The sequence below is a fragment of the Salvelinus namaycush genome, chromosome 3, assembly GCF_016432855.1.
Source record: "Salvelinus namaycush isolate Seneca chromosome 3, SaNama_1.0, whole genome shotgun sequence".
In the NCBI taxonomy this organism is placed as follows: domain Eukaryota; kingdom Metazoa; phylum Chordata; class Actinopteri; order Salmoniformes; family Salmonidae; genus Salvelinus; species Salvelinus namaycush.
Window position 1 is genome coordinate 72,489,561 of NC_052309.1, and position 11,513 is coordinate 72,501,073.

Here is an 11,513-nt window from a genome sequence, read left to right on the forward strand (position 1 = left end):
GATGACCTAACTGGTTCATGTCATTTTGCAAACTGTGGCTGCTCTACTGGGAGTTGTAGTTCTTCGTCGGCAATTTACATTAGGTTTTAAATCGTTGGTTTAGGAGAAGGGGCTGGAAGGAAAATTATGTGGATATATTGAAGCAACATCTCAAGACATCAGTCAGGAAGTTAAAGCTTGGTTGCAAATGCGTCTTCCAAATGGACAATGACCCCAAGCTTCCAAAGCTGTTGCAAAATGGCTTAAGGACAACAAAGTCAAGGTATTGGAGTGGCCATCACAAAGCCCTAACCTCATAGAAAATTTGTGGGCTGAACTGAAAAAGCATGTGCGAGCAAGGAGGCCTAGAAACCTGACTCATTTACACCAGCTCTGTCAGTAGTAATGTGTCAAAATTGACCCAACTTATTGTGGGAAGCTTGTGGAAGACTACCTGAAACGTTTGACCCAAGTTAAACAATTTAAAGGCAATGCTACCAAATACTAATTGCGTGTATGTAAACTTCTGACCCACTGGGAATGTGATGAAAGAAATAAAAGCAGAAATAAATCATTCTCTCGACTATTATTCTGACATTTCACATTCTTAAAATAAAGTGGTGAGCCTAACTGACCTAAGACAGGGAATTTTTACGAGGATTAAATGTCAGGAATTGTGAAACACTGAGTTTAAATCTATTTGGCTAAGGTGTACGTAAACTTCCGACTTCAACTGTATGTAGGAATAGAGGAATAGACTTCTATAACCCCTGCAAACCTCTCTGGTTAGCAAAGTTAAAGGGATTGATAGGACTTGTAGGGGTAGAAGCTAATATGGTGTGATTTTAATACCCATAATGAAGACGACAATGGAAGTACAGTTTAACAATGTATGGATAACAGGGGATTAGTGTGTGTTAATGATGGGAAGGAGACGAGAATCAATGTGGTGAGTGGTAGAGAGTCATGCTCGGACTTGGCATTGGTATCTGCAGCGGTGGCAGGGAGGTGTGAATGAATGGGAAGTGATGAGAGAATCCACGGTAGGGAGTTTTCCGGTTGTGTGTGTGTGTGTGTGTGTGTGTGTGTGTGTGTGTGTGTGTGTGTGTGCGTGCGTGCGTGCTGGAAGTGGTGTTGGAGGGCCCGTATGAGGCACCCTTTCCTCTGGTCTAAAAAAATATCCCAATGCCTCAAGGCCATTGCCCTGTGTAAGGTGCTGTCTTTCGGATGGGATGTTAAACGGCTGTCCTGACTCTCTGTGGTCACTAAAAGATCTCATGGCATTTATTGTAAGAGTAGACGTGTTAATGCTGGTGTGTTGGCTAAATTCCCAATCTGGCTCTCATACCATCATGGTCACCTAATCATCCCCAGCTTACAATTGGCTCATTCATCCCACCTCCTCTCTCGTAACTATTCCCCAGGTTGTTGCTGTAAATGAGAATGTATTCTCAGTCAACTTACCGGGTAAAATAAAAAAAGAACATACGGTGGTGCTTTGAGAAAGCTAACTGGAAGATGTTAGTACCTGTGTGAGCGTGTGGGACAAACGTGATCAATTGAGAGGTCTGTGAAGGACCGAGGCAGTAATGTCTGTAATTATATCAGCTGCCGATGTGACTGTTCCAGTGTGTATCATGAAGTATCAAAGGAAGAGAGCGATGGCCAGAAGAATGATTAAGACAGTGAAAGGGGAGGCATGGCGTGAATTTTGCTCCACTATTGGTATAGGGGCCGAAATTGGTGAGGTTTGGAAAATGTTTTTAAAAATGATTGGGAAGGGTTAAACTGCTGAAATTCCAGTGTTGGTAGAAGGAAACGTCACAGCTGTATCAAGCGAAGAAAAGGCAAATGTCCTCGGAGGTGTTTGCAGCGGTTCATAGATGTGAGCACCTGTGTGATGAGAGTAAGAGGAGACGTAGGGAAAAGTTAAAGGAGCATGGAAATGTCTTAGAGAGAAAAGGGGAGTCAGGAGAAGCTATGGATGTTTGAGATGCCAAGGGTGTTGGGAGGGCTGCGGGCAGACTGCTCCCGAAGATAGGGTGTGTTATGTGATGTTTAAGCATGCACCAGACAGTGTGTTGGAAGCAGTGTTAGGGTTGTATAATAAGGTGTGAACTGGGGTGATACCTGCTGGGTGGAAACGTGAGCTGGTGTTGCCCTTTGTAAAACCAGGTAAAGGTCAAATTGTTCTTCAAAGTGTTATCCTATGGGGACAGCCGAAGAACCCTTTTAGGTTCTAGATAGCGCTTTTTTTCCCTAAGAGTCTAGGGTGTCTGAGTTTAAGTATTTAGGTATGTGGTTTGATGAGAGGCTTACGTGGAAGAGACATGTTGAGTATATTGAAATGAAGTGTAGGAAGGTGCTGAACCTCATGAGGGCAGTGGCAGGATATGATTGGGGGTCGAATAGACAAACACTGTTGTATTTGTACCAGGCGTTGATCAGGTCATCTGTGGATTATTGGAGCTTTGTATATGGATCGGAAGCCAAAACGGTACTACAGCGCCTGGATAGGATACAGTCAAGGGCCCTGAGATTGTGTGTGGGTGCCTTCAGGACGACACCTGTTGATGCATTGCAGGTGGATAGGAGGGACAAACTTGCATTAGCGTACTGGGCGAGGTTGAAAGGGAGTTCAGAAGGACATCCTGCGGTCACGGCACCTGGGGAATGCTGGGAGCGAGGACTGGGTAAGCAGAGGGCGTACTGGTGGACAATCGGGCAGAAGGTGGTAGAGTATGGACTGGGGGAAAGAGGGAAAGGGCCGACAATTGCATTGGGGAACGCTCCTCCATGGCTGTTTCCTAAACCAAGTGTAGATGTGGACATGATTGAGGGCAGGAGAGAATTGGGTGACGTGAGACGGTGTGTAGAGTTTTGATATATGAAGCTAGTTCAAAGGATCCAGTCAGTGGTAGGGTGGGGGCACGGGTGTATATCCCAGATTTCAATGTTACTTTTCATAAGCGGTTAACTGATTATGTGTCAGTGTATGCGGCGAGTTGGTGACCATGATTCTAGGTTTGAGATGGGTGGAGATGGGTGGAGAGTGGTGATCTGCTCTGATTCGGCTGCAGTGTTGGGTAGTGTGAAGATGGGCAGGTCGGATAGGTTAGACTTGTTTAGTGGAGATGACGGTGCTGTTAATGGGATTTTGGAGAGGGTGGGAGTGGTGGTGAGCTTTTGCTGGGTTCCCGCCCATGTGGGTGTGGAGGGTAATGTGAAGGCCGATGTGGTGGCTAAGAGTGCTGTGAGGAGAGAGGGGGTAGATATTCAGGTCCCGCTGGGCCACAGGGAAGTCAAGTCCTTAATCCGGGCAAAAGGGTTTGATCTTTGGCAAAGGCAGTGGGATGCTAGGTATAAGGGGAGGAAAATTGTTTGCGTGCACCGGTCAGTAAATAAAGAGGTGGGGAGAATGGGATGTAGGAGAAAGGAAGGTGTGTAGAGTAGACTACGGTTTGGGCACACAGGTTTGAATGCCACGTTGTGGATGATAGGGAGACATGAAACAGGGCTGTGTGATGAGTGTTTAGTGGACGAAACAGTGGAGCATGTGTTGATATTTTGTGAACTGTATGACGTACAATACCAGTCAAAAGTTTGGACACACCTACTCATTACAGGGTTTTTCTTACATTGGAGAATAATAGACATCAAAGCTATGAAATAACACATATGGAATCATGTAGTAACCAAAAAAGTGTTAAACAAGTATTATATATATATATTTTACATTCTTCAAAGTAGCCACCCTTTGCCTTGATGACAGCTTTGCACACTCTTGGCATTCTCTCAACCAGCTTCACCTGGAATGCCATTCCAACAGTCTTGAAGGAGTTCCCACATATGCTGAGCACTTGTTGGCTGTTTTTCCTTCACTCTGCGGTCCAACTCATCCTAAATCATCTCAATTGTGTTGAGGTCGGGTAATTGTGGAGGCCAGGTCATCTGATGCAGCACTCCATCACTCTCCTTCTTGGTCAAATAGCACTTACACAGCTTGGAGGTTTGTTGGGTCATTGTCCTGTTGAAAAACTAATGATAGTCCCACTAAGCGCAAACCAGATGGGATGGCGTATCATAGCAGAATACTGTGGTAGCCATGTTGGTCAAGTGTGCCTTGAATTCTAAATAAATCACAGACAGTGTCACCAGCAAAGCACCTCCACACCATCACACGACCTCCTCCATGCTTCACGGTGGAAACCACACATGCAGAGTTCATCCGTTCACCTACTCTGCGTCTCAGAAAGACACGACGGTTGTAACCAAAAATCTCACATTTTGGCTCATCAGACCAAAGGACAGATTTCCACAAGTCTAATGTCCATTGCTCGTGTTTCTTGGCCCAAGCAAGTCTCTTCTTCTTATTGGTGTCCTTTAGTAGTGGTTTCTGTGGAGAAAATCGACCATGAAGCCTGATTCATGCAGTTTCCTCTGAACAGTTGATGTAGAGATGTGTCTGTTACTTGAACTCTGTGAAGCATTTATTTTGGCTGCAATTTCTGAGGCTAGTAACTCTAATGAACTTATCGTCTGCAGCAGAGGTAGCTCTGGGTCTTCCTTTCCTGTGGCGGTCCTCATGAGAAACAGTTTCATCATGGCGCTTGACGGTTTTTGCGACTGCACTTGAAGAAACTTTTCCGGATTGGCTGACCTTCATGTCTTAAAGTAATGATGGAATGTCGTTTCTCTTTGCTTATTTGAGCTGTTCTTGCCATAATATGGACTTGGTCTTTTACCAAATAGTGCTATCTTCTGTATACCACCCTTATCTTGTCAAAACACAACTGATTGGCTCAAGCGCATTAAGAAGGAAATACATTTTACAAATTAACTTTTAACAAGGCACACCTGTTAATTGAAATGCATTCCAGTTAACTACGTCATGAAGCTGGTTGAGAGAATGCCAAGTGTGCAAAGCTGTCATCAAAGCAAAGGGTGGCTACTTTGAAGAATCTAAAATCTAAAATGTATTTTGTTGTTTAACACTTTTTTGGTTAATACATGATTCCATATGTGTCATTTAATAGTTTTGATGTCTTCACTATTATTCTACAATGTAGAAAATAGTAAAAATAATGAAAAACCCTTGACTGAGTAGGTGTGTATAAACTTTTGACTGGTAATGTAGATAGGGAGAGATTGTGTGAAACGGTTAGAGAGGCTGGACGGGGCTGGGGTTTGGGTGGTGTAGTGGGGGGAGTAAATGGGAGGGACGTGGTATTTCACTTTCTTAGACGAACAGGACTAATAAAGATAATTACATTTTGGTAGGCTGTTACTGGCCTTACACTCCAGTACAGTAGGTGGTGGTGTATGCACCTTAAAAGTTGGATGGGATCCACCAATCCAATCCCAAAGAAGAAGAAGCAGAGAGGGCTGGTTGGAACGGTTCACTTGAAAGGGGTTCTGAAGAGGAATCCTGGAGCAAGAACGGGAATATTGGGACAGGGACAAAGAAATGTGGATTTCTGAGGAGGAATGGAGGTGGAAAAAGAGGAAGAGGTGGTTGAAGAGAATGAGGAAAGCAGAGGTTGGATTTGAATCTGGAGGAAGATGGAGATAAAAATGGAGATGGGGTGTTGAAGATGATTGGTGTCAAACAGAGTGAGCCATGAGCCAGACTGAGTTCTAGAGGAGAAATGGAAGTGAATGAGGGTGAGTTAAGTGAGGTGGAAGGTGTGGTGAAGAGCTTGACATCATTGAACAAAATACAAAATAATCTAGTTCAATAGGAGTGACATATTGGGAGAGAGTGGACCCTTGCCTTTTGGCAGATCCATTTGTGGTTTCAGGATGGGTGGGAAAGGAGTTGGGTCCAGTAGAATCCGTGAAGGTGACCTGAAGTGGACTTTTTGTTTATGTTTCTTCTGACCAGAGGGAGCAGGCGCTCCGTGTCACGCAACTTGGGTCAAGATCTGCTCCATGCTTTGCTCTTGATGCCCGCCGTTTGGTGCGACACAGACCTGGTGGTAAGCATGGTGAAACAGTTTGAGTTTTGAGTCGGAGTCTTTACCAGACAAAGTCATGTTAGGATATATCAGTTGTCCTGTTAGGGCTTTTGTGGTGAATCCACTGCTCTGTTTCAGGTACAACGTTATGGTCATGTTGCACCAGTGTGTAGGAGGGAGATTCCAAGATGTGAGAAGTGTGCAGGAGGGCATTGGACAGAGGATTGTGTAGTTTTGGGAAAGTTGTGTGTGTCAACTGTAGTGGTGCCCATGTTGCTGGGGATGGGAAGTGTTCGGTACGAGAGTGGCAGGTTGAAGTGGCCAGAGAGTAGTGCAGAAGGTGTTGTATGCTGAGGCAGTGAAGAAAGCAGAGGCGGATGGGTCAAAGGTGAGGAATCCTGAGAGGAGCCCAGTGAGTCTTAGATCTGTGCCAGCACAGAGGGAGAGGCCACAGTGTTTTCAGCTTCAGTGAGGCTGCCTTCTTAGCGTTCATAGCAATGGTTATCAACTGTACCGCAGAAAGGGAACGTAAATCACAGAAAATAGATGCTGTGGTGGCAGCTGCAGAGAAGTATTTGGGTATACGACATTTGAATTCAGAAGAGTTACAGGGTGTGTTGAGTGGGGGTGTTCCGTCCTCCCAGGCCATTGGCATGGTGTAGGAGCAGATAGGGTCAAAGTAGTGGAATGGGGTAGTGGGTTTTTTAATGAGTGTAGCTGGCAGCTGGGTGTGAGATTTTTTAGATGTTTTTTAATTAGTGGTATATAGTTGTAGGGTTGGTTGGTGGTGAAATGTATATATACATATGTATTACCCCTTTTTATTTTTGTATAATGTGATTGAACATACACTGCCGCACAGTAGGTGGCGAAATGCACAAACAAAATGTGCAACGCCATGACACCAAATAAGAAGAAGAAGAGGTAGCGGGGGCTGGTTGTGTGTTCATTGGTTGGTGTGTGTTTGTTTTTACGGTGTGGCGTGCGTGTGCGTGCGTGGACGCGTGGTACGTATGACCAGTCTAATGATACGTTCAAAACAACTCGGAACTGGGAATCCCGAAATTAAAACAAATGGGAACTCGCACAACAAAAGGGGCTCCGACTGGAAAAAAATTGATTTGAACGGTCATCCAACTCGGAATTTCAACTCGTGAACTCGGCCTCTTTCCAGAGCTCCGACTTATCACCCTAAAGATCCCTGACGTAATGATCTGACATCGTATTGTTCCAAGTTCCCAGTGGTTTTGAACGCGCCATCTTATCAACGTGAAAGTTGTTAACGTTAGTCAACACACTGCAACTGCAGCGCTACAAGGAAATAGATCGATTGTTGCAAAATATGTTGCCATAGAACGACATATACAAGGGTCAAAAAAAGCCTAGACGATAACAAAATGAGCTGTCTGCAAGATGAATTTGAGGTAGGCTACGGTAAACTTAGTTTTCATTTGGCCAGTAACACTGTTTTATATGGTCGATTTGTATGCGCCTTTCTTGTTTGTATTGTAGTCCTACGGATCCAATGTCCAATTTGGGTTTTGGTCGATGTGAAACTTTTAATGTTGGATAATAAATATGTTTTTTAAAATCACATTTCTCATACGTTTAGCCCAAACTTAAATAACGTCATCAAACACTATAGAGTTATTACACTTTATAAATAGGCCTATGTGGTTAGAGAGGACAGGGCAAGAGCAGTGTGTTTCATTGTGCGTTGTGTTGTTATCTGTTTTTGAATAAACCATGCCCCTAGGCTGCATTTGCATTTGTTGCAATGCTCTGTCGATCTTCCTGTTGAATGTGCCCGATCTTCTATTTTATTTACAACATGATTGAGACCAGCCTGTTTATTTTAGATTCTTATTGACCTTTTCTTATTTGTCTGTTAACTCAGCTGGAGAAAAGTGTCAGGCGGTTCAGGGAGACATTCCATGGAAAGATAGCGGTGGAAAAGGCAACCTTACTGATGAGACGCTATGCCAACAATCATCAAATGGTCACCTGGGCAGTTATACTGAAGAAAGGCAACGGTAAAGAAATGGTTTACAGTAAATGCTAACCCCAGTCATACCACCATAGGAAACCCTATGGAGGGGTTTCCAAGACACCAGGTCCTGTACTAAAAAGCTTGTACAATGGGGATTCTCCGTTAAATGTGCCCCTTAGTCCAGGAACAAAACTAGGATTCATCTGTCCTGGAAACTATCCCTTAAAGTGGCAATCTGCAGTTGCTACATCCATTTGTTGGACTTATGCATTTATGATATGTACCCATTGATTCTTGAAGAATATAACTTATAAATGCCTCATGAGCTTAGTTCAACTGTCGTAACCCATCAGAACCCAAAATATAAGCTTGTTTTACTCCATTGTTTGTAAACAAAGTAAATGAAGAAAAAACACCATATAGCCTCAAAACATGGTTAAAACTATCATTTTTATATCATGGATGGTCAGTCCTTGCATCCATAGCTCTGTGTATACATTTAAAAGTGTCTACATTTCTCCAGCCCCATCCATACATGTTTTACAGAAACAGGGGCGAGGAAGACTGTTATTGTTTCAGCTGCTGATTTCCTCTTTATCCTCTCTATTCAGACATGCTCTCTGGTGGTTTAACAACCATACCTATTTTATGTGCGTCAAAGGGTTGGCCATGTTGACAATCTAATCTCTGATTCGTCCTCTTTCTCTACTCTTGCCGTGCAGAGCTGGATGATGAGGACAGAAAATGCTTAGAGACGGATCAGGCAGTCAAGGTTACATTAATGAATTCCATACTATTCTCTGTCGCTTTGTGTGTGTCTATTTGGCTTATGGGTGTATCCAGGAGGGTCTGTAATTCTTTGAAAATGTGGTCTTTGTGGTCATAAACATGATAGTTCAGTTGTACCCTGACCCTTGACCCACCTCTCTCTCTTTCAGAATGTGGTGCAGAGACTCACAGCTGAGGACAGGGAACCTCTGGTCCCTCCTGCACAACAGGTACAACACAGTCACAGTGTTAGTTAGTCCTCTTTCATTGGGTTAAAGAGTCAATGTTCATCAGAAGACATCTGGATTTCAGGCATTTCAGTATAATGCAAAAATCTCTGTTGATGTTGAAGTTCCGTATTCCATAACCATATTGGTAATTTTAATAACACGTTGGGAATAGATTTGTGAGCTATTATAGCAACACTGTTCAAGGCCTGAAAGAGGGAATAAAACTCATCATATTACATTGGTCCTATATCCAATCTGATGATCAGGTTGGTAAATTGGTTGCCTTGACTATTTCTAATTCTATGACTTACATTTGTCTTCCCTACAGCCCCGAGGAAGCAGACAGCCTGAAGACGATAATGATATCAAGGTCAGTCATCCACAGGCTATTTACCGACTTTACTGGTGGGGAAAGAGATGAAGGGTTAAGTGGATGGCTAACTGAAAGGTGTGTGTGCGCATCGGTGCGTCCCTGCCATTATGTGTGTGGCTTGTGTGTGTTGAGTCTTCAGGAGCTGGGAGAGCGTCTGCGGGTCCTGCCTCTCACTGAGAAGAACAAGAGAATGTTTGATAATGCCCAGCGCCACCTCACCCCCTCTGTCCTGCACCAGTTTGCCTGCCAGACCTGTGACAAGGACTGGTGGCGTCGGGTGCCCCAGAGGAAGAGGGTAATGCTCTTCCATACATACCCACCTGGTATCCACCGTGGTCTTCACACATTTGTACACTCTGTTTGATATGCATGCCAAACCCATTCATAATAGTTCAAATGTATTTCTCCATGCCTGTAACTGTGTTTCTGTTACCTTGTTACTTTGTCTTAGAATGTGTATTTCACATGGCCAGTTCATCTACTAACCGGGGCCTCCACTGACTGTCATCTCTCCTAGGTATCTCGCTGTCACCTGTGCAAGAAGAAATATGACCCTGTCCCTGATGACAAAATGTGGGGTATTGGAGAGTTCTGCTGCACCAAATGCACACGCTCCTTCAGGTAAAAGCTGGAGCTGTCCTGTACATGTGTGATTATGAGAAATTATACATGTGATTTAATCTCTATGCACTTGGTTTGATTTGTCCATCAGGGGCTTTGGGAGGATGGATTTGGGCTCCCCCTGCTACTCCTGCCGAACTCTGGTGATCCCAACAGAGATTCTTCCTCCACGCAAGGGAGGGGTAGGAGTAGTAGGACCCAGAAAACCTATCCCACACAGCTGCCTCGCTGAGGACTGTTACAACAGACAAGGTTAAACTACACACCACACACATTGCACTGTACAGAGAGTGTGTTACTACAAACAAGTACCACCAGATGGCGTCCTTTTACATGTCTGTCTGGCTGCTGGCTCCAGCCAACTAACTGGCCTTGTACTTCCATTCCAGAGCCCCATGTTCCTGGGACAGAGTGTGTCCACCCCCGCAGTCGCCAGAGGAACAGGAAGCCTCGCGTGGTCAATCCCAGCTCCATCCACATCAGCTCCGGCTCCACCGTCAACACCTGCCTTAGCCAAGGAAGCCTGGAGAACCTGTACGACCTCATCATGGATGACATCAGAGAGGAGAGTGAAGAGGACAACAGTAGTGGTAGCAGCAGCAGCTAGAGCAGCACTGATGTTACCAGTGACCAACAGTCGTGAGCAGCTTCCATGCTTCCCCAATGGTGCTTCCAACGATCAGGATATGATGGTTTACCTTAGGTTCACATTCAGTGTAAGGATGGCATCTCATAGGCCTACCGACATAGTATTGGTTCTACTTTCCTTTCATTTTAAAAACCATGAAAATACAGCTCAATATTCACAACAGTCAGATGATATAAGTGAGATGATATAACTAGTTTCATGTTTTGCTTTTGGCTTTGTTTATGCTTATTGAAGTGTTGCCACGTGTTGTTGCTGCTGCTTAATGTCTGAATGATAAGGGGAGATTGACTGCTCTTGGCTACTGCCCAAAATTCTGACTTTACTTTTGGTTACCTATTCAGGAGTTAGCTTTCTAGTGATGTGTGTGTTCAAATAGATTTGTCATATCAACTTGAACAAGAATATATTATAAAACACAAATAATGCATTTTGGTTTCCCCCCCAAAAAAACAAATAATGCATTATGAAATCTTACTATTATTAATTTTCAATACGACTCGGGTTCAAATCAAATTGTATTTGTCACATGCACTGAATACAACAGGTGTAGACCTTACCGTGAAATGTTACTTACAAGCCCTTAACCAGCAATGCAGAGTTTAAAAAAAGTACGAAAATAAGACAATATTCAAAAAGGTAACACAATAAAATAACAAGGCTATATATAGGGGTTCCCAGTACGTACCGAGTCAATGTGCGGGGTACAGGTTAATTGCGGTAATATCTACATGTAGATAGGGGTAAAGTGACTATGCATAGATAATAAACAGCAAGTAGAAGCAGGGTAAAAAAGGGGGTCAATGCAAATAGTCCGGGTAGCCATTTGATTAACTGTTCAGGAGTCTTATGGCTTGGGGATAGAAGCTATTAAGGAGCCTTTTGGATCTAGACTTGGCGCTCTGGTGCCGCTTGCCGTGCGGTAGCAGAGATAACAGTCTGATATGGG

The 11,513-nt window shown here is 44.0% G+C and overlaps 1 protein-coding gene across 1 annotated transcript; it reads left to right on the forward strand.

The window, feature by feature from the left end:
• The first annotated feature begins 6,992 nt into the window (after positions 1-6,992).
• On the forward strand, positions 6,993-11,302 carry LOC120044565 (shiftless antiviral inhibitor of ribosomal frameshifting protein homolog). The gene is made up of 9 exons (XM_038989230.1): positions 6,993-7,360; positions 7,834-7,969; positions 8,649-8,698; positions 8,865-8,924; positions 9,253-9,294; positions 9,437-9,592; positions 9,815-9,918; positions 10,010-10,170; positions 10,308-11,302. Exons 1-9 carry the CDS (start codon positions 7,334-7,336, stop codon positions 10,523-10,525), a joined length of 954 nt encoding a protein of 317 aa, XP_038845158.1. The 5' UTR covers positions 6,993-7,333; the 3' UTR covers positions 10,526-11,302.
• The last annotated feature ends 211 nt before the right edge of the window (positions 11,303-11,513 follow it).